This window comes from Lytechinus pictus, chromosome 11 (assembly GCF_037042905.1).
Source record: "Lytechinus pictus isolate F3 Inbred chromosome 11, Lp3.0, whole genome shotgun sequence".
Lineage (NCBI taxonomy): Eukaryota > Metazoa > Echinodermata > Echinoidea > Temnopleuroida > Toxopneustidae > Lytechinus > Lytechinus pictus.
Genome location: NC_087255.1, coordinates 22,535,017 through 22,558,737, shown reverse-complemented (window position 1 = coordinate 22,558,737; position 23,721 = coordinate 22,535,017). Strand labels below are relative to the sequence as shown.

The 23,721-nt window shown below is 37.3% G+C and overlaps 3 protein-coding genes across 6 annotated transcripts in view; 2 read left to right on the top strand and 1 right to left on the bottom strand.

Annotated features, from left to right (window-relative positions):
- The first annotated feature begins 3,260 nt into the window (after window positions 1-3,260).
- LOC129271578 (uncharacterized) lies at window positions 3,261-7,667 on the top strand. Its single transcript, XM_054908896.2, has 2 exons — window positions 3,261-4,846; window positions 5,197-7,667. Exons 1-2 carry the CDS (start codon window positions 3,545-3,547, stop codon window positions 5,746-5,748), a joined length of 1,854 nt encoding a protein of 617 aa, XP_054764871.2. The 5' UTR covers window positions 3,261-3,544; the 3' UTR covers window positions 5,749-7,667.
- A 3,276-nt stretch (window positions 7,668-10,943) lies between these two features.
- Window positions 10,944-15,486, top strand: LOC129271021 (uncharacterized). 4 transcript variants are annotated; one of them, XM_064107117.1, is made up of 3 exons: window positions 10,944-11,538; window positions 11,733-13,226; window positions 13,676-15,486. In XM_064107117.1, exons 2-3 carry the CDS (start codon window positions 11,928-11,930, stop codon window positions 14,444-14,446), a joined length of 2,070 nt encoding a protein of 689 aa, XP_063963187.1. In that variant the 5' UTR covers window positions 10,944-11,538; window positions 11,733-11,927; the 3' UTR covers window positions 14,447-15,486. The 4 variants fall into 4 exon arrangements, with proteins under 4 accessions (XP_063963187.1, XP_063963190.1, XP_063963189.1 ...); XM_064107120.1 differs by having other exon boundaries at window positions 11,202-11,477; XM_064107119.1 differs by having other exon boundaries at window positions 11,334-11,528.
- LOC129271020 (succinyl-CoA:3-ketoacid coenzyme A transferase 1, mitochondrial-like) overlaps window positions 14,844-23,721 on the bottom strand; it is a 24,579-nt gene continuing 15,701 nt past the window's right edge. Inside the window, exons 10-13 of the mRNA XM_054908369.2 lie at window positions 23,359-23,480; window positions 22,190-22,265; window positions 21,271-21,441; window positions 14,844-20,257 (exon numbers count right to left, since the gene is read on the bottom strand). Of these exons, the coding sequence (XP_054764344.2) occupies window positions 20,120-20,257; window positions 21,271-21,441; window positions 22,190-22,265; window positions 23,359-23,480 (507 nt within the window). The 3' untranslated portion in view covers window positions 14,844-20,119. The remainder of the gene's footprint in view (window positions 20,258-21,270; window positions 21,442-22,189; window positions 22,266-23,358; window positions 23,481-23,721) is intronic.

Below are 23,721 nucleotides of genomic sequence, written 5' to 3'. Positions count from 1 at the left end.
AATTTAAATAGAATAGATACATTGTAACCCTATAATAATAACAGCTTTGCTATCCGAGTGAATATTTTAATCCCAGGTAAAAAAAAAAAAAAAAAAAACTTTTAGGTTTTCTTAGGACATAAAATGAAATGATTCAATGTAGACAAAGTTTCATTAAGATATCCATCATTTTTTTGTAATGGTTTGTTAGGTAAAGTGGTTAAATTTCATACTTCATTTCATACTTGTTTCGTTACAGTTTCAACGGGCATGACATGGAGTGACAGAAAAAAAACCAAGGCCTAATCCGTTTCATGTGAATCAATATACATGCAAAGCAGACTATCAACACGATGGTCTAGGTGTGTGGATGAGTGGGGGTGGGGGGGGGGGGGCAGTGGCGCTCTAGGGAGTATATTTTGGGCAAGGAAACATGGTAGAAAGGAAAGTCAATCTTCTTTGCTAAGGTCCATGAGCTCTTCAGGATAACGTCTACTTTTTCGGATACAGCTATTTCCAAATTTTGCGCTTATCTTTTTTCGCGGATTTTGAAATAGTAAGTGGTGCTCAAAGCGGAAAGATTATTGGACAGTCATATCACTCATTTGCTGAAGAGACCTGTACGTACTATGTGGAAATTGATTCACTATATAATTTTATAGGATTATTTCAAAGGTAATTATTTATACGCTCTTAATAACAATAATCCTTGAAAAATTCTTATGAACAAACATCGACCGTTTCTCCTGAATAAGTATTAAAAAAAAAGAAACAGAAGACCGCAAGGGCGCCATCATTTTGAACCATTTGTAAATTACATTTTGTGTTTTTAAAATAGTGTGGATCATTGTCGGCTATCCTGGAAAAAGTGGAAGGGGGCGTACCGCCAGCCCCCCCCCCCCCAGGATTTTCGAATTACAGGAGAAGCCACCTATGGTGAAGATACATGTAGTGGTGTAATTAATGGACACAGAATGTCAACTAGAATAAAGATATCGATGGCGTACACAATCGAAATGTCTAAGCAAAATGTACACGAAGAATATACACGAAGAAATATTTACATTTATTCAAAATTTTCTCAGATAGTGAATGTTCATTTTGTGGGAATACTGAAGAAACTTACGAGCATCTGTTTTTTTCATGTGAAAAGACGAGAGACGTATGGATAGATTGTGGTAACTTATTCCATATGTATGAAGTAAAAAATGCCAGGTGGGTGGATATACACATTGGTGTTAAGCATGCTAATATAGGGAAGGAACAGATAATTAATCACATTATTCTTTTAAAAAAATATATGATCTTTGTTTACAGCAGGACTAAAAAAAGACCACCAAGTCCCAACGAAATTAGAGAGAAGATATTAGAAAATGAACGTGAAGAGAAAATTTTAGCAGTAACGCGGGGTAAATTATCAACCCATATAAGGAAATGGGAACATTTCCTTACAACACCTACAAGAGTATAGAGGCGACAGAGCTCACGAGATTATGTTCGTTCATTATGGTGTTTTTCTTGTTTCAAACGGGACGCGGGCACCGTATGCAAGGGCGTATGATGTGTGTGAGTGTTTGAGGGTGTGAAGTGTGGGGGTTTGCGGAGGGAAGGCGGGGGGGGGGGGTAAGGAGGGGGCAGGTACAACGCATATACTTTTAAAAGTTTTTTCTCTGATATTTGTTTGTTAAACTCATCTGGTAGTGGTACGATGCAGTGTCTTAGAATATTATTTCATGATGTGCATAATGTATACGAGTTTAAGAGATTATTTTGTTCGAATTATTATTTACAATTATTACTTTGTAAACTGCATTGTATATGAAATTTGATTTAAGAGAAAAACAATAAAACATCTTTTAAAAAAAAAAAAAAAATGGGCTAGCTATACAATGATCAGTACACTCCATGTTGGTATGCCCTCTTCTCAAATTAAACGTGGTACCAGCAACATCCGAATAAGGAGGTCATCAACACGATCAAAGCGATATCTATCGATTTTATGTCGAGCTTACCCCCAAGAAAGGACTGGATCATGGGTGTGGACCCCCCGCCCCAGACAATCCGTGAAACGGTATTCCCCACTTCTTCCCACTCCAGAGTAAACTCATCAAGGAAACATTATTGTCCAATACAAGTCTTTCCTTTAGCTCTATAAACGTCTAAACATTTCCGGTTAAAAGAAGAAGCCGGAATCTACTACTCTTTATAAAATCATTGCCAATATATATCGGGTGTCCCGTGAAATACTGGATCTGGAGGCCGTTTCATAAAGCTGTTCGTAAGTTAAGAGCGACTTTAAGAACGAGTGGTGATCCTTTATTGTGGTAAGTGACGGTTCACCATTATGTTCATTAGTGATTATTTAGCGCGTAAGAAATGTTCACCAGTCGTTCTTAAAGTCGCTCTTAACTTACGAACAGCTTTATGAAACACCCACCAGAAGCTCCTTGGTTTCACCTTTAAATATTCTACTTTGTTGCCGTAAATAAAAGAATGGTGGGCCCCACCGTTCTGTTTACCCCGCCTTGTGCTAGTAAACATTAACTATTTGCGAATCCCTTTTCAATTAAATTTACTTGAGAATTAATACTTCAAAGTGTTTATTGAACAATTATAATGTAAATTACTGAAAAAGTGTTTCGTAATGGATTTTAATGCAACTCTTGCAGGATGACATCATTGACACCTGAATTCATTCATTGGAGTCATGCCTATACTTTGGCGCAAATCAAAACTTACATCTCTGAAAAGAATACCTCCTGGTGAGCGTTTCATCAATATTTTAGTACGACAAGATGTCAGATCTGACAACTTTCTTTGCTTTTGATTGGCTGAGAACCACTATTACTATGGTAACTGTCGGATAAAATAGGACTTGTCTGGGGAGCGTTTCATCAATATTTTTGTCCGACAAGTTGTCAGATCTGACATCTTTCCTTGATTTTGATTGGCTGTGAGGCACTGTTACTATGGTAACTGTCGGATAAAACAGGACTTGTCTGATAAAACGTCCAACAAGTCCTTTCATGAAACGCTCCCAAGATAATCCAAGCGTTAACACATACCACATATATATGGTATCGAATTATTTGGGAGAAGATACTCTTTCCAGTCATATATAATGATTATGCGTTCACTACAATTTTCTTTAAATGGAGATTTGTGAGGTGTCAAGTTTTTTTTTTTGGAGGGGGGTTCACACGGTATATTGGTAATTTCACGTGGTGTGCATGCCTACACCTTCCGCCCGCAGATCAAGGTTTGGTGGACTTTGCCCCTTTAGTTCAGCTGGCGTTTTGCTCTTGTAAAGGCCTAACATTATTACAGCTCTAAATTTATAATAGCCATTGTTGACACGGTCGACTTTTATATTTGTTTGGCCAACCAGTATCACGTGCTCTATATACCCATGTTTTTAACAACCGGGTAGTCCTGGTATAAAGATCTATTGAGTATATAGGCCGAGAAAACACTGCAGTGCAGATGAACTCTGAGAACACTATGATTACTGCATGGTACATAACGATCAGAGTCTTAACATCTGTGTTGTAGACTTTAGAATAAAATGGAACACCATTTTGGATATTCGGTGATCAGAAACTTCGACTACTCTCAGCCATTCGCAGAAGGTGTCGTCAACAAAGGCCAAAGTGGGCATCGCAATCTGCACATTGTGAGCAAAACATGTCTCGATATCTATTTACCGATTCAAAGTCATGACCCAGCAAGGACTATCCACAAAGTTTCCATACCTCACCAAGATGAGAAACATGGCGTAGAATCTCGACAGAAGCTGATTATCGGGGATGCCAGGAATGCCGCGACGTCGAAAGTCTCCCCGGTCGATGTGGCATTATCTACGCCTACTCGCCAAAAATATTCTGCTTTTGATACAGATGCTGATTCAAACGTCGATGATAGAGAAGGGCAAAACTGTTCCAAGGATGTCGAAACTATCCTGAAGGGTAAAAAGAGGCAACCACCTCTGGTAGTCTTCGGGTATGGTGGTGGGTGGCGAAGAGGTGACAAGCAGACATGGCGGCATTACATCTCTCGCTGGGACGTCAATTTGGCTTTGGCGGCACTCGTCGGGCGTGACCGTTACTATAGCAACGTAGGGGAGAGTTTCGTGAGCCGCGGGATTCCATGTGCAGTACTGTCTTACCCCCTCGTACCAACCCCGTTCCCGATCAATCTATTCGAAATCGGGAGTTCGTTTGTTCTTTCGTTTGCAGTCACCATTCTGCTAGCCCTATCCTCGACTTTGATGCTAGATGTTGTGCTAATATCGCTATCATACTCATCACTCATGCTCAGAACTTGGGACTACCTACAAAACCACTCGGACTATCCGATCCTGACTGTACTGGCAGTAGTTGCAATTTTATCACAATTACTCACTCTTGGAATCATGGTGTCTCGAGAACTTTCTCTCAAGAGTAAAAAACAATCTAAGAGTGGGATGTCACTTTCAAAATTGGTATCTATTCTCATTGTTTTCAGTGCAATCATCTGGGCAATATTAACATTAGATATATATTCATATTGTTCTTATATAACTAACAACATTTTGTCAGTATCTGGAGCGCTTGTCTTGTTTGTCCAATATTTTGTCTACCACTTTCAGCAGATGACAACGTTCGGCCAGACGTCTTCAAGATCTTGTCTTGTTGCCGACCCCAAGGGTCAAGCAAAATATGTAGCTCTTGCCCTGAGGTGGCTTGTAGACTATGGACGGTCAACTGGTCACTTTGATCCAGAATCGTTGGTCCTCATGGGACACTCGGCTGGTGGTCATCTGCTGTCACTTGTAGCCCTTGACCATCACTATTTGACAGACGTTGGAATCGATCATCGAATTATTAAGGTAAGATGAGGAATAGTTGGTAACCTAAAAGACAAGGTATTATAGGCCTAGACGGGGACAATTCCACGCCTATCACACCTACTGACTTGTTTGGTGATTTCGTCAATAATTAAAATGAAAAGTGGATTACAGGATATGAATGCATAATGTTTTCATCACACTTGACGAAATTGCATGAAATTTTGATTTTATTCCCGGAAACATTCACAATAAAACATTTACAAACAAATAATATCAAGACAATAGTCGAAGGCTGAATTCAAAATAGACAATTGAACATTACTTGGAAACAATGAGTAGATAGATCTACAAAATTGATTCGGTAATATTTTTTTTTCATCTCAAAACAGGGTGTCATCACTTTATCAGCTGTCCATGATCTTCGAAGTATCAGCACAGGATTACCTTACCACATCTACCTCAAACCAGCCTTTGGGAAGGATCCTTCTTACTGGACCAGCATGTCCCCGGTTGAGTATATCAAACTGGATGAGAAGGTGGTCAAGACGATGGATAAATCTGATTCTCGTCAGCCTTTGCCCACGCCAACTTCCCCGTCCTTTGGCAACCCCACTCCGACGAATTTCCGATCTCCTCTGTCTTCTGCTATTAACTCATTTACTCCCCATCGCCCTCATTTTCTCATCATCAGCGCCGGCAAGGACTTCGATTTCATGATCAAGGACTCTGAGATGATGCATTCCAGTCTAGAGATCAATGGGTACCAATCCCAGAGGCACTTCATCCAAGGGTGCAACCATTTCACCATGGTTAGGAAGTTTGGTTGCCCATGGTATCAGTACTGGATTGGTCATATTCTCTGGAAAAGGTGGGGCTGGGAACCCACGGATGGAGAGCTAATGTGCTGGGACTTTGTTCAACAACTCTGGAACTCTGGATAGTCAGATGTTTTGAATTGGTGATAATAATGAATTAAATATTTGATTGAAAAAACACCTTTTTTAATACCAAAATTGATGCATTACTTTAGGGTACCGTTTCATGTTTATTCCCCCTCTGGCTGTTACCATAGTAACGGTTAGATAACGTTGCCATCATGGCAACTACCATGGGAACATGGCTCAGCAGCAATAAACATAAAGGTGAGAGTTACCATAATGACAAAGTTACCATGTTTCTTTTAGATAATTGATCATCCTTTCAAAAGGGGTCCCAGTATACTTCTTAGTCAATAATAAAAAAAACATGGCTTTTTCACTGACATGGTCAAAACTGATAATTTAGTAAGTTTTTTACAAATTACGTGAAACGATGCACGGGGCCTTCTTACAAAGTATTCAAATAATATTCAAACTGAGAATGATCTATATTATGTAGTGACATATGAGATCGATCGGAAGTTATCCTAATATATCGCAACTCCAAATAAGATATGAACCACATCATAGTTCCAAAAAATGCTACCACTATTTTCATAGTCAATCACATCCCGACTTATTTAATTTGATTTAATTTATTGTTTCATATTCCACAAAAATACAAACATATAGGCAGGGCATAAGAACATGAGAATAATTACATTCACTCTTTAACAAAGTAATTAAAGTAATTGAATAACGTGAAATATGAGGAACCTATCAAAAAGCAGTGGCGTACAGATATCGGGAGGGTAGTGGCGCTTGCCCCTACCCCCAATTTTTCATGACAAAAAAAAGATAAAGGGAAGAAAAGGACAGAGAGATTAAGGTGAAATATATTATTTTCTAAATATTATGTCAAAATCTATCACAAAATCATATTTTTGATTGATTGATTGATTTTATTTGTCAGGTAACTATGAACAAGTACAATAAAATATGCACAGAAGTGTATACCTTGACAGGATAACCCATGAAAGCCGAGATGGCTTATTTCCAATGGGGTCCTTACATCAGTAATTGAAGACAATGTACATCTAATGTACATAAAAATGTTAGTCTTTTATCACTCCCTCGCAACGTTTTATAAATTTTGTCCGATACGCCATATCCGGCCCCCTCCAAATGTTGGGTTCATTACGCCACTGTTAAAGCATAGCTTGTAATCATGGGTTCCATTTCGTTGATTCATCGATAAATCTCCTCATGATACGGTGCCTAGTCCAATGTGTATCTAATTGTCCTGACTGCAGTAACAAAATTAAGTTAATAATAAATGAACCACGATTTATTAATATTATACAAAATTACATTCGAAATAGAAAATACTTGTCTTTGTTGATCCACAAGAATCAAAACTGGCGGGAATGAGTACAACAATCAACCATGAACATTGCTTTTAAAAAAGCGTCAAGGGAGTAGGATGATACTTCTGTACGTCAAACTGTTGCCATTAAAACAAAATCAGTGGATCAGTGGGTATAAGCCGTATTTGCCAGTGACGTAATAAATATTTATTAACAAGGGGTGGAATCCTCTATAATGATTACATGCGAATATTTGTCTTTGGTATATCAGCACTCGGGTCCATTTCATGAAAGTTGTCAGCACTGACAAGTTGTCTTTCTCCGACAGTTACCATAGCAACAGTCAGAGGCCAGTGCTTCTTAGCCAATCAAAACCAAGGATTTCACTGAAATAGTCAGCACTGACAACTTTGATGAAACACCCCCCTGGACTGATATATTTTGAGAGAGAGAGAGAGAGAGCAGTGGTGTAATGAGCCCAAAATTTTGAGGGGGCTCGATATGGTGTACCGTGTAAAATTAATAAAAAGTTGTGAGCGAGCAGAAGCGAGAGAGCAAAAATTTTGAATATTTAATTATTAAACTCCAAGTTTGTAATAGATTTTGACATAATATCCAGTAAATAAGATAATATTTCACCTTCATCTCTTTCCTTTTTTTTTCTCGGTTGTGAAAAAATTGAGGGCAAGTGCCCCCCTCCCCCATCTGTACGCCAGTGAGAGAGAGAGAGAGAAGGGGAAGAGAAAGAACATGCATGCTGATCAACAAATAATAACAAACAATAGTCGATATTTGGCTTATGTAATCAGTGTAGTAAAATGACGCGAAATCGTCATTACGGTGTAGCGTTAATTTTGGTAAAAGTTACGTAATCTTCGCACACCGAATTCGCACAGCGGCAGCATGGTCGAGTGATTTTTGTAGCCTGTTATTAGTCGTTTCGCGCGTATTTGACACACAAGCTTGCACCGTGCGATGATGCACACAGCACCCGCGCTCTTGACCGAAGAGCCGACCCAACAACTTACACACAAACTAAGGCCTATACCTCGGGTATCTCTCCTTGCATGCACACACCAGTTAGCTCCATGCACACACCATAGAGCTATTAATAGCTCCATGCACACACCAAACCCCATCTCCCCGATATACACATGATGCATGTAATGATAAGCATGATAAGAGAGAATTGAGAAGAATTAGGGAAATTGTTCTCTGACCCCCTCTGACCATCGTGATCATTGTGAATGTAGGCCTTCAAAAATGACCACGGGACCATACAGCCAGTTCCAAATTATTCACCGTTTCCCCCTTCTCTGCACTTAACAGTCATTATAAAGCCAAAGGAAAAATAAGGGATATTATGATTCATGCGATATTGGACAAGTCATGTAAGTTTTATAATTTCATCATGTTCATCTGTTTTGTAATTGATGATTCTGATCCTTCACTGTGTCAGTGAACTGCATCAAGGACTCATCATTTTTATATAGTTTTTTACTGGTTTTTATTGTACATGTCATCTTATGTTCCCGTTGCTATCACCTCTGAATATTAATACTAACGCAAATAACCTTCAATATCACTGAAGTAGTACGACGCTGTGTGCATCAGTACACTACGTGTAGAATGAAAGTTCACATATCGGATACAAAAGTTTTCGTGAATGACGACTGTCATAAACGCCTATCAGTCGTTTTATTCAGCTCGGCAAAACTGATGTACATGTTCTTTTGCTAATTAATAACAAAATGGCACGGTAAAAATCTAATCGGCACGGATAGATCGGATGCTAATAAAGTTGAAAAACAAAGTATCGTAGTTTGCGGAAATCCTTTTGTTTTGGGACAAATCGCCGGGAAGGGAAAGAAGGGGGAAGAGCTCGTGTAATCGTTCGCTCTCGATTGTTTCTCATAGGTTTGCGTGCAAATCTCTGTGAACCGCTGGCAATGTGCAGCGCTCTCGCTGTGATCGATTCACTGTGGTGACCTCATTTTATTACATGTTTGCGTAATGACGATTTCGCGTGATTTTACTACACTGGTAATTGGCCCTTACCACCCCCTCCCCTCCCGTTGTAAATCTTATCTTTAACTCAAACCTCCTAAAATCGTTGTCTTTTATTTTGTTATTAATGATCAAACAGATTTTGAATTAATCAGAATTAATGAATAAGAAATATATACTACTTATTCATTACTGGTGTATTCCAAGTTCCTCCTAGAATAAAAATAAAATCTTTAACTTAAACCCCCTAAAATCGTTGTCTTTTGTTTATTTCGTTATTGATGATCAACCAGTTTCTAAATTAATTAGAATTAATGAATGAGAAATATATACAACTTATTCATTACTGATGTATTCCCATTCCTCCTAGAATTAAAAAAAAAACAATAACAACATGCTCTCACTCTGCATAATTTGTCGATCATAATTATGTGTAAATAATGAATTTGGAACATTGAGACAGTTTCATTACACCTATCTTCGAAAAAAATGTTATTTTGCAAAATCAAAATGAATCATATTACTTGCAGTAAGGTAAAATTTATTTCGTTTTCTTGCATTACGGCTATAGATAAAAAGAGCGATTTTATTTATCACATAAAATGATATCATAATAATAAAAAATTGGTTTAACATAATAATTTCATTGGACAAAAAACAACAGCAAACACAAGATGTGGTTAACGGGGTGTGAGAGATACTTTCCCAAGAGTGTATGTATACAATACGCAAATTTTTAGATCGGCATTTCATGAAACAAAGTGATTTTCACTGCATAATAAGTCGCTGAATCATTTGCATCTGATGTGCTCAGAGCAAAATAGAAAAAAAAAACATTGAAAGGAATCCCCGAACCCCGTTTCGAGTCCACCCTCCTCCCCCCCCCCAAAAAAAAATACAAGGGAGTAGAATGAAATGTAGCTAAATAAAAGATATATTGATTTTCAAACTCCTTGTAATTGTATTTAAGTGTCGACATAAATTTGCCCCTTTTTACTTCTCAAAGCTTCTCAAAGAAAACGTACCAGATTAGGCAGCTACGTTGAGGAAAGATGTTCACCCCACAATATCATAATGGGAGAATTGCATTTCAATATGCAGTCCCACAACTATGGAACATTATTAAATTTCCTGAAAACTAAAGAATGTTCTTCTCTTGATCTATTCAAGTAAAAGTGTTTCCTTTTCCAAAGATAAATTTAAATTTTCCTCATATTGATTCATTATATGTATGTAGTTCAAACTTCTCTCAATTCAGTCTCGGTTTTGATGTATGTAGTTTTTGTAACGATTGTTTTTCCCTTTTCTTGCTTTCTAATTCCACCTCTTTGGAGCGCTAAGAGACTTAATTGTAATTTGGACTTTATAAAAATTGAGTATACAATCAGATATGCAAAATGTCTAGTTTGCTCAATGTTTGGAATAGATTTTTCAAAATCTCCATTATTATTATATTTAAAAAAATACTTTGCTATTAAACTTACAAAATTAATTTCCTTAATCATTATTCAACCTAGGTATACAGAAAGGTATATGATTCATAAGCGGAAAGTACATTCAACAATAATCAATACCATCATAAATTTAGTAAATTAGTTACAAGTCAAGTATGGTATATCTATCACAATACTTCGAACGTTTTAAAGCATCCATAAATGTGTATTTAAAAGATAGTACAAGTGATTAGGAGATAATGGTATACAGTTTGAGATCTTTTATGGCTCATTATTTCGCAGTGAAGCAAGGGTATAGACCAAATCGGGGAGGGATGGCAAGGCTATTTTGAGGATCAAGTGCGTGTGTATGGACAAATTGTGCTAAAATCATAAAGGAAGTTCCTAATATTAGAAGGAAGTGTAGGAATTATTATGAAGGTCGAAAGCAGACTGTAAAGACATAACGCTCGTAGATTGTGGAGCATGCGAAAAAAAAGAGATAGGCATTTCCATATGAACATATATATTGGAAGAAATTGTGTGACGACACGCTCTCAGAATGTGGGGCATGAAAATGTCAGGAAACAATTATTCTCATCTGAAGAAATTGTGACGTCAGTGATCAACGAAAAGTCATACCTAAATATATACTGCCGGCAGAAAGAACGCACAATGCTGATGAATAATGGAATTAGACACGTCAAGGAATTGGATCAATAGCCAGGCTATATCTACAATAAATGGTTGCTACACGTGCTTGTCTGTGAAAAGCACGTTCCTATTTTGCCATGTGAAGTCATACAACTGTATCGAGTTTTAAAATAACATTGTTTGCATGAACTCTTGATCCCCATAGAATATTGTTACATAATATATTGTAGTAATAAGGGACTGCATAATACTTATCTGATCATTATCATTCTTGTGCGGTGAATACGAGGATAATACACTTATACGGAGAGGGACGGAGAGGCGTTTCATCAGAAGGACGGATGTATTAAGGGTACACTCATGTACTTGTCTAGCTAACGCAAGGATCGGAGTCATATTACACGTACATTGTGGTAAATTTAATATGCATGCAGGATGAATCACATGTACTTGGCGATCATACACAGTGGCGGATCGTGACCCGGAGGAGACAAAGCATTGGAGGGGCACAGCATTGTTCACAAACAATACAGTGCCCCTCCAATCATTTGTCTCCTTCGGGTCACTACACGGTCCGCCACTGATAATACCTGATTCATATTCATAGGAAATATACTATTGAGGTGACTTGGAATTGATGAGGAAGTATTATACTACATAATTTAAGGCCACGTTTCAACATCGAAAGAACGATCTCGCGGTCAAACGGGAAAAAAAATCCGGAAAACAAAATCCTCTTTCATGCAGTTTCACCCCGGAGTTTCACATTAAGGCCTGTAAAGACGAACATACAGTGAGAGACATGGACGCCAACATGGAAAGCCGTTTGGGATATTCAGTACTCAGGAATTTTGACTATTCCCATCCATTTGAAGAAGGTGTTTTAAACCGAGGAAGGCAATATCATAACAATGCACATATCCACAGCAAAACGTGCCTAGATTTATTCTTGCCAACTCATGATTTAACGACGACGACGTCCGAGAGCGAGGCGGTGTCTAGTGATCGTCGTGTAAGTGAAGGATCGCCAGACACTGGATGTAAGGGTTCAACATCTTCACTGGACAGCAAGGGAATTCCAGGCGGGATAGATACTTTGATTAAAGATCAAAGAAATATAAAAAGCGAGAAGGTAGAATCGACTGCCTCTTCTTGTGCACCTGACCTTAACACCATTCCAAATGATCCAACTTCTTCCGACGAAATTGTAAAACAGCGTGATGTAAATGGCGCAATCAGAGGCAAGCGACCACGCCCACCACCCCTCGTGGTGTTCGCATACGGTGGAGGATGGCGACGAGGCGACAAGCAAACCTGGCGCCACTACATATCACGATGGGAATGCAACTTCAGCCTGGCGGCCCTGGTCGGCTGTGACCGCTTATACAGCAACATCGGAGAGAGTTTTGCCAGTCAGGGATTTCCCTGTGCCGTCCTATCCTATCCGATCTCACCAACCCCGTGGTTGATTCATCTCATCGAGATGGCGATATCATTGGCATACGCCCTCGCCTACTGGATTCTAGCAGCTATCTTCCTTCTGTTAGTCTTTGAGGTCTTGCCAATGGATTACTTTTGGGGCATTTCTATAAGAGTTCCAGCCATTCCTCTAATAGCAGGGGTGATTACAGTATCACAATGGATTACTCTTGCAATCATGATCTCCCGCGAGTTATACTTGGACAGGCAACATCGGTCAGATAAGAGCAAGACAATGTCACTAAAAATGCCAATCTGTATAGCACTTGCAGCAACAATCGCGATGGTGTCAAGACTAAACATTTACACCTTGGCAGAAAACAATGTTCTCTCACTTGTAGTCTCAGGAATACTGCTTCTTGCCGTTCAATGCCTGATCTTCTATTTCAGGCAGTCAACGACCTTTGACCTTGGGCCGAAACTTGTTACCACTGCAAAGGGTCAAGTGGAGTGTATATCGCTTGCTTTGAGGTGGCTTGTAGACTATGGACGGTCAACTGGTCACTTTGATCCAGAATCATTGGTCCTCATGGGTCACTCGGCTGGTGGACATCTGGTGACCCTTATAGCCCTTGACCATCACTATCTGACTAATGTTGGAATATCTCCAGATGTTATTAAGGTACAAGAGTGGATATGATATCTTTCTCATAATTTTTATCAAATTGTAACAAGAATACAAATGAATACTGTAATACTTTGGTCACATTTGCTCTACGGCAGCCGTATGGCGAGTCGAAAACAGTTAAGTCGTTTTATTCATTTTTATTCAAACCACCTATACGGCCGCCGTAGAACAAATGTGACCAAGGTATAAATAATATAAACTTATACTTGTACTCTTTTCATTTTCTATAAGAGCAAATCTAGGAAAATTTAAAAGTATTATAGGGTATATCAGCACTAAATCCAACATATTTTTTTCCTGATAAATACCCATATCTGTATTATTTCCCAAAGGCTATTTGGTGTAGTGTTCTCTGAATTACGAATGCTTTCTTTGGATAGGAGCTCTTTTTGAAGTTCTATTGCCTTGCTTTCAACTTCTTGCTTGGCTTGTTTCTCAAACAGGGTGTCATCACTTTGTCAGCTGTGCATGACCTTCTGAGTATAAGCAAAGGATTCTTCTATCATATCTACTTGAAACCTGCCTTTGGAACAGATCCTTCTTACTGGGCGACCATGTCACCTATTGAATATGTCAAGCAGCTTGATGAGAATGAGAATGCACCTTCTGCTACAAGCCAGTCTTCTTCATCAAAATCATCTGTAGGGGAATCGTCATCCGCATCATCTTCTTTGTCAACGATATCATTGTCATCAACAACCTCGACCTCATCATCCCCACCATCCTCCTCATCATCATCACCACCGTTATCATCATCATCATCCCCATCACCATCAACACTCTCACCCGCATTTCCAACATCACAACTACCAGTAAAACCAGCTTCTCCATCTCAATCACAAATCCAAATGTCATCATCATCTGCGTCATCCTCCTCCTCATCATCATCATTACCACCAACAATGGCACAAACTCCATTACCCGCTCACCGACCCCACTTCCTTATCATCAGTCCTGCTCAGGACTTTGTCTTCATGATCAAGGATGCTGACAGGATGTGCTCCGTTCTAACCCAGAATGGATACACAGCCCATAGGAACTTGATCCAGGGGTGTGGTCATTTCAACATGGTGAGGAAGTTTGGTTGCCCCTGGTATCGGTACTGGACTGGTGTCCTCCGGCAGGAAGGAGGGTGGGCACCTACTGCAGGGGAATTGATGTGTTGGGAGTTTGTCCAACAGTTTTGGAACAAGGAAAATAATACTCCTCAATAGTCACCACAATTCTCTGAACATCAGGACATGAACTTACATTCTCTTTACCGTGTGTTCTTCAAAAGAATGGAAGATAAACAATGAATCTCTCAGTAATGACATTCAACCATGGTTGATATTCGTGATAATTGCGAACAAAGCAGATAATTTCTTTACTCTTGAATTTTCAAATAATAATCTACAAAGATAATTGGATAAAATTTCATTTGTATTCTGTTTCTGTCTAATATTCTTGTGTTCTTTGAAAGCAAGTAAGAAGTTCCAACTACTTAGTGATTTTATAGGTGGGGAGTTTATTCTACAGATGAGGAATACGGAGTATAGTTTAAATCCATGATAATATTCAACATATATAAAATCTACTATGAAAAAAGATACCAATGCAAACTTTTCAGAATTCATAATATAACTGTCATTTAATACACACATGATACTTTCAAATCTTTTAAATGTCATAAAAATATAATTACAGTCCGCCACAAGATATTGTGTATTGACAAGTTTCTTAGGAATACAAGCATGAAGAAGAGATACACTATTTCAGAAATAAACCCTCTAAAAGTGACACAGATGTAAGAAATACCAAGCAAGATTGAGCTCTTTTAAATAATAGTTGTGACATTTTTCTTGATTCAGAGAGGCAAATCATTTTGCCAATAAACCATTGCTAACTGCATCATTATTGCTTTCAAATTTTAACAAAAGATGAATAACAAATGGACACAGTCCCTTTTTAGAAATTTAACAAATCTTGTATTCATTAATAATCTTAACTAAAGGAAGCTTGTTAACAATGTTGATCCACTTTCAAATTTCGTCTGTCATGACATGAGAGCATACTTTCATGATGTCTTCCTTTGGTGTGTTACTGTATACCCCAAAGTAAAACTATTCGCTATTATTCAATATAGTCTTTCAGAATGCAGAGAAGATATTTAGTACATGTATGAAGATATCGCCTCTGAAAGTTTGTTTGCATATTAAGCAATTCAGCAATTGGATATTTGCACTTTAATTTATAAAAGTACTTTTGATTTTAACTTTCATGCATTCCTTCTGTGTTCTGTAGTAATGGTTTGGTTAATGTTTGATCACATCAATGATTAAAAAATATAGACTTCACAAGTTCACAGAAAGCCTTTTATCATCTTTTGCAGAAAGAGCACATGATCAACAGACTGCAAGTGCAAATATACCACAACTCAGATTTTGTACAATATAAATGTGACATTGATACAAAGTATCAATATAGCAAACATGTAACGAATTAAATCAGTAATACTATTAATTAGATGAAAATACTTTGTTATATTCTGATTAAATTAAGCATTTAATGCTAGTTAAATAAATGTGATATATCTGTCGCATCATTTGATGTATTAATAGAAAGTATAAGAACAGATTCTGTAATGTGACCTACGTGTGACCTATTAAGGGATCTATTTCTTCAAAACCCTTTAAAAGAGAGTTTCAATTACTAAAAATGGAAGCATAACTAATCTTTGAAATGAAAACGTTAATGTATACACCCATGTCAGGCATGACCCAGAAGGTCATCCAATTTAACCCCTTTATGCTATATGTTATTCTATTTAACTGCTATAATTAACCTTAAAACACATACATCAAGATATGTTTTGAGAAATCACCACCAATTAAACTTAAATATAATAACAAGTGGAATGCCTCTGGCCGTCTCACCTGCATCACGCGATTCAACATAGCAGCAGTGCTGATTTTGAAAACTACTATAACTCGCACAAGATGTTCAGTGATACTTGGTTACTCTTATTTCCACGTTTTATGAACTAGACCCATACACTTATAGAGATATGATGGTAATTCAACAAATACCCCCAACGTGGCCAAAGTTCATTGACCTTACATGACCTTTGACCTTGATCATGTGACCTGAAACTCGCACAGGATGTTCAGTGATACTTGATTACTCTTATGTCCAAGTTTCAAGAGAAAGATCCATCAACTTTCCAAGTTATAATGGTAATTCAACAGATACCCCCATTATGGCCAAAGTTCATTGACCTTTGACCTTGGTCATGTGACCTAAAATGCGCAAAGGATGTTCAGTGATACTTCATTACTCTTATGTCCAAGTTTTATGAACTAGACCAACACACTTTCAAAGTTATGGCGGTAATTCAACAAATACCCCAATTTGACCAAAGTTCATTGACCCTAAATGACCTTTGACCTTGATCATGTGACCTGAAACTTGCACAGGATGTTCAGTAATACTTGATTACTATTATGTCCGAGTTTCATGAATCAGATCCATAAACTTTTAAAGTTATGATGGTAAATCTACAGATACCCCCAATTCGGCCAAAGTTCATTGACCCTAAATGACCATTGACCTTGGTCATGTGACGTGAAACTCATGCAGGATGTTCAGTGATACTTGATTAACCTTATGTATAAGTTTCATGAACTAGGTCCATATATTTTCTAAGTTATGATGACATTTCAAAAACTTAACCTTAGGTTAAGATTTTGATGTTGATTCCCCCAACATGGTCTAAGTTCATTGACCCTAAATGACCATTGACCATGGTCATGTGACATGAAACTCAGGCAGGATGTTCAGTAATACTTGATTAACCTTATGGCCAAGTTTCATGAACTAGGTCCATATACTTTCTAAGTTATGCTGTCATTTCAAAAACTTAACCTCAGGTTAAGATTTGGTGTTGACGCCGCCGCCGCCGCCGCCGTCGCCGCCGCCGCCGCCGCCGCCGCCGTCGGAAAAGCGGCGCCTATAGTCTCACTCTGCTATGCAGGTGAGACAAAAATGGGAAATATTATGGTATACGCCATTTGAAGCAAGTTTTAACCAATGATTAAATACCATTACTGCAATGTGATTGTCCACATATAGAATTGTTTCTGCCTACCATTAGGCATATAGGTTGATATATTAACTTTAACAATTATTGCAAGCTTTCAACTTAATATCATTGAAACAGATGCACGACTGCAGTTACTACGTACATGTAATTATTAGCTTCATCAAAAACATACAGGACTTTATGTGTAAGATTCCGTATTTCGTCAAGAATTTGTTTAAATCTGTAAACTGCTGTATGGATTAAATACAGAGTGAATTAGAGATTTCATCTTTTTTTCAGACATACATAAATGAGACATAACTCATTAATTTGCAGCACACGTCACATGAGAAAATTGCTGATGAAAATCGTACACACAGCACAAGAATTGGGAAAAAGACACATCATTGCAATCATTTTTGTTGGCATTCATTGATTTGATTTAGTTGTCATAACTGAAAACCTCCACAGGCAACACAATAAACTAATGAATGTTTATCCATAATTTCCTTTATCATCATACATAAATTCTGAAATCAATCAATTCATTAAGTACATGGGAGGTTTAAAAACATTAAAAATAAGAAAATCATACAAAAAAAATGTATTTGGTTCAGTGCTGACATTATTTCAAGACCATCAACGCTATGACCTTGGAAGCCTTAATGACTGGCCTCTGTATCCCTCTCATTGGATTTGAGACTTTAGGGCTCAAATTCACAAAGGTGGTTTTCAAAACCATCGGTTAAACTTAAACCCATGATTTATACAGATTTTCTGTATAAATTATGCTTAAATTACCGCGTATATAAAAAAAGGCTAATGCTAATGCTCTTTTTTGTCACAGTGAGCCAAATTGATGCCTGTTGCCGTGGTTATCCAGCGTATCCACGCTATATTATTCATGAGTCCACTGTTTTGACTTAATGAGTCCACTCTTAAAATAGTGGACTCATGAATAAAACAGCGTACTTAACCATGGCATCAGGCGTCAATTTAGCGCACTGTGACAAAAGCACGCATCAGCATTGGACATTTTTTAACATACACAGTAAATACAGGAAATCTGCATGAACCATGGGTTCAACCACTTGTTTTAAAATCCACTTTGTGAATTCAGGCCTTCGTGACCTTTTTAATATTTTCCAACTTGTGATGTAATTATACAAATGTGTACTTTTTTTTCTTCAAAGTACATGTACATGTAATCATGCCCCCAAAACATCAAAATTTAAGGCCTGAGGACAACTTAAAAAAACACACAACATGGTTTCTATGAGTAAAAAATTGATTTGTGTTAGGATTGGATAGTTGTAGAATTACATGTACATCACAAAACCAAATACCAACTCATAATCAAATCTGCAATTTTAATAGTGGATTATTATGCCTATCAAAATAATGCCGGACATTGTGATCTACATGTACATATCACAATCGTTCACTTTTTCACTCAAATGTGAATGTATTCTGATTACAGACACAGTTCACAGATAAAACGGGTGGCTCACAGTGAGTGAGTTTGTCTTTTTAGTACATGTAAATCCATTCAACCAACAGTGTACCATTCATATCCGTCAGTCACAACCAACTTCATGCAGCAATAACGTATGACTTTGTCGGCTTCCCGCAAGAAGAGACTTAAGGATAACTTTTCAATATTTTTTTTAATTATGCCCTTTTTAATTTGCTGATGTTTTGAGGTTTACTTGAAAATTCGAAATAATTTTCACATCACTTGATAGCCTAAGACGTACTCTTTCAATATTTGAAAAAGAAAAAAAAAAAGTTACCCTAAGTCCCTTCTTGAGGGAAGCCGACGACTAATTCTCTTATACCCCTTTTACACTTTCAAGTTCAACCGGCTAAGCCCAAGTTATCTTGCAACAGAATGGGACTCAGAGATGAAATCCTGACAAAAATTTTATTTAAAAAAACCCTCTCTTCTTTTCATTCCTTTAAACTCTCAATAGCTCCTTCCCCGGAGAAGTAAACCAAGGTCAAAATCTTTAAACAGATATAAATATACAAGCAGCACAAATAACACATGTTTGTACCATTGTTCAATCATTTGTGTACTATGGATATTTTTTTTAATTGCATAAGAGCACATAACCATATTTTCCCCAAAGCTTAATTGTTAATGTAAAAGGAGCCTTTTCCTAGTGTTGTCCACTTGAATTCACAGATGTCCGTCCAGGTGACAAGTGTGAAAGGGGTATAAGGCCTTGTTCAGATAAGCCGAGATGAACTGTAAAAAGGCTTTTGTGCGATAATACATTTCTGTCTACCACAAATAAAAAAGTTTAGAAGCAGACAATAGGTTATTGGTGACAGTCACCGAATCAGCACATACGCGTATGCAAGTCCAGATACGGCACTTTAATTTATTTTTTCAACTTCTTTTTCTTGACTTGTTAATTCCTCTTAAAAGCTCAAGATTTTTTATATATAATCTCTGCAGATAGCATGATAATAATATCCTGCCTCCTCTTTTTCTTTGCTCGACAGTGAAAGTTGTTCACACTTGTCAAGACTTGACCCACTTAATTTACATAAGACCCGAACAGAAGCATTGTCAAAATAAATTTGGTCAGTACTGAACTCTATGGTCAAAAACATTAAATGTGGCAGAGAGAATTGCAATACACACCACATTCACTTTTTCCATATCAAATTTTGAATACATATGGAATCTTCTCTAATGCACAGTTCCTATTCAATACAAAAAACATTCTTCACAGTTTATCCAGGCACACCTGAACACACCCATCCAATTTCAGCAATTTAATTTCATTCAGTTCAATAATGAGATAAGGGGGTCACCTCAGACTTGTCCCATGGGTTTGAGGTCTTCAGCAACTTCAAAGTCTGCTTCGGTGTTCTCGATGATGTCCTCGATTGTCACGCCATCAGCGATCTCAACCAGGGTCATGCCTTCCTCAGCGTCAATGTCAAACACACCCTATATACAGGGAAAGAACAAAATGGAGGCTCAAGCACATGGTGGAATGCACATGGATTTGATTCATAATTAAAAAAAGTAAAATAAAATTAATCAAAAGTTGCAAAGGTTTTGTTGACAAAATTCATGGCATCATAACGAACTCCTAACTTCATGGCTCATGCCAGCACAATGGGTGATTTCAAGTTGAGGGTTGACTTTTTTGGGGTGGTGTTAGGTCAATTTTTACACAAGTATAACACCAAACATAAAATGGAGTTAGTCCCGAAAAGTCACTCACTAGGTGTTGAGCTGTCAATATTGTGACCTGGATCATTTGTGAAAACACAGAATAGGTTTTGGAGCTAGGAAATGCAATAAAAAATTGTGCTTCCAACACCAGACTTGAAATCACCCAATGAAATGATTGCGATGTCAAGTTTGAAGTTTATCCGACAAGCCGCTATTTTGTCAAGGATGAAAACACGATAGGTGGATGGAAGAAATATCCCAAAACAGTGCCTCTGGCAATATTTTCTGATTGATTAATATATGGTGCATTTATCTAGAAAAAGTCAATGGCCCGTATTCTTAACTCAGGTTTACACTACGGTTTATAGTTGTGGTTTAACTATGGATAGCCAACTGGGGCACAAATCTCTAACAGTACAAATCAAATTTACCAGCTCATTTGACACATGAATTATTCATTAATGCCAGGAAATTATAGTCATAACTGTTTTGTTCATAATTATAGTCATAACTGTTGTTTTGTTTTTGTTTTTGACTTTCCATAATTTTAGCACTTAGTTAGACCATGGACTTCAGAATAAGGACCAATGACAATATGCATTACATTGCCCACGCCAAAATAAGAATAAGCCTCTCTCAATAAAAACAAAATATTCAACTTATCATTGTATAATGACTTGTCAATGAAAAATAAAAGTTCTGAAATGGGACCCTCAGCATACACTATCTACCTATCACAAATTTAATTAACATTGTATATCAAGACATAAATTAAACCTTACCATTTCGGTAATGACCCTATCCACACATCTCCTTCCAGTCAGGGGTAGATTGCACTCTGTAAGCAGCTTTGCCTTGCCTCCTTTAGCAGCATGTTCCATGGTTACTACAACTTTGGTCCTGGGGGAGGAGACAAGGTCCATAGCTCCACCCATTCCTTTCACCATCTTACCCTGCAAAATACAAAGGTCAAATTATATCAGTGACCCTGACTTCATCTGAAGGCTAAATCCATTGCCTTGCATGGGTTGGTGATCTGCAGCTCTGACAGCGCCGTTCACACGTATTCCTATATCCTCTGACGGAGGGCGCTATAATACTATGACATCATATGCATGAGGTCTATAAAGGAATTAGATGAGCACTGGAATCTATCTAATGGAATCCCAGGGCCTTGTTTCATAAAACTTGTTAATAACAAATTACAAGATTCAATGTCAAATCTTCCCTCAGCCAATCAAAGGGAATCATTTAAGTAATTTGTAACAGCAGCTTTAAAGCCACAACTGATACCAAATTTTTTTGACAGACTTTTCTCAGACTTGCATTGCTTTATGCTATTTTTGTCTATTGCAAAATTGCATGTTCTTTGGTGTTCTGAACTTCATATTTTATATTACCCCATTGCCTGTACAAATTATATGGTAATCACAGAATTCTGTAGTTAACAGGCTAACCCATTGCCTACTAGAACCAGTTGGTCCCTGTACAGAGCCTATGGGAATTACAAAATTCAGAATCAAGAGGTTAACCCATTGCCTACTGGAACCAGGCAGTTCCTGTACATAGCATATGGGATCACAGAATACAGAAGGCAACAGGTTTAACCCATTGCCTACTGGAACCGGTTGATCCCTGTACAAAGTATATGGGGATCGTAGAATTCTGAAGTCAACAGGTTAAATCCTGCACTGAACTTACCGGAATCATCCAGTTAGCAAGATCTCCATATTTTGACACCTGCATAGCACCGAGAATGGTCAGGTCAACATGTCCTCTGAAAGAAGAAGTACAACAAGGAAACAAGATAGTTTCATTTTTCTCCTTGTGTAGTTTTGAGAAAAATGCAGAGTCAAATACAGTTGACTTTGCCTATAGATAAAAAATTTCAAATATTTTGGTCAATGGAGATATTTGATACAGAATATGGATATTACCATGTTTTGCCTAATCTAGTCTGAAAAATTGCTTCAACACTGGCGAATATTTGACTTATAATACAACAGGCTACTTTGAAAAAATTAATGTTCAGGTAAAATTTTCTAAAACACATTTGATTGTACGTCAGCCATACCATTTTAGGGGAAGATATCTTGACAAATTATTATTTTTTTATTACTTTCCTATTTCCTTTATTATTTAAAATGCTAGACTTATTGTATACATACATATTTATGTGAAAGACTTTTGTAATACATGTATATAATTCACACAATTACATATTTTTATGAATTGTTATATTGTGATTTTTAATTGGAAATAAATGAATTGAACTGAAATAACAATTTCAGGTCATACACATTCTTATGATCCAGTAATAAACATGAATAATGCTAGACACTTTTTTTGGATCAAAATAAAGATTCTATCAAAATCGCAAAAAACATCCACTAGGACAAATTCATTTCATATCATCCAATCATAACATTCATATAATGTAAAATAAACCAGAACAGTGAACTACATTTTGGGGGAAATTACCACAACTTAGAGATGCATTGAATGTAAAGGAAAATAGTTGCAGCAACAATGATTTCTTGATATTTAAAATCAAGGTTAATTGTCACCATATCATGGTAGATCTAGATCTGGAATATTTACATAAACCCAAGCTGAAAAATAATCTCACTGAAGCAGATAAGCATATGTGGGACAGCGTATCATTATTGCTTGAAAACGCACCCGACAATCTGGTTAGAATGTCATGCTTGTTTTGTCAATTTCTCAGCAACGGCACATTTTCTACCAGAGTCATTTGGCACATATTTCATATTCAGAGATATAAATACTTTGGTGGTCATTTCATTTGGTTCTGTTCCAACTAATATTTAGATTTGTTAATACCACAACTGACATTTATGTATACTAACCCTCTGATCATGGCAAATGATTCATCACTAGCAAAGTAACTTGAACCTGGAAGCACTGTGACTGTTTCTTTACCAGCGTTGATCAGGTCTGGATCCTCCTCACCTTTCCTTGGAAATGGACCCTATAAAACCAAAAGTAGATTACAATCAGTGGTGTAATGAGGCAAAAACTTTGAGGGGCACAAATGGGAATAGGGTGCAAATTTTCTGATAAGAAGTCGTAAGCAAGCAAGGTTTTTAAAAAAAATCTGATTTATTATTTAGATATCAAATTTCACCCCTTTTTTGTTCGGCCCTTTAAGATGAATTTTGTGCCGTAGCATTCTTACAATGTTTATCTGAAAAGCCCTTCTAGATTGGATA

What these genes read in the sequence shown, in the direction of transcription:
- LOC129271578 (XM_054908896.2), top strand. Translation starts at nt 3,545, where the DNA reads ATGGAACACCATTTTGGATATTCGGTGATCAGAAACTTCGACTACTCT. An exon ending in TCGATCATCGAATTATTAAG is followed by an intron (nt 4,847 to 5,196) that starts GTAAGATGAGGA and finishes ATCTCAAAACAG; the next exon opens with GGTGTCATCACTTTATCAGC.
- LOC129271021 (XM_064107117.1), top strand. Translation starts at nt 11,928, where the DNA reads ATGGACGCCAACATGGAAAGCCGTTTGGGATATTCAGTACTCAGGAAT. An exon ending in TATCTCCAGATGTTATTAAG is followed by an intron (nt 13,227 to 13,675) that starts GTACAAGAGTGG and finishes TTTCTCAAACAG; the next exon opens with GGTGTCATCACTTTGTCAGC.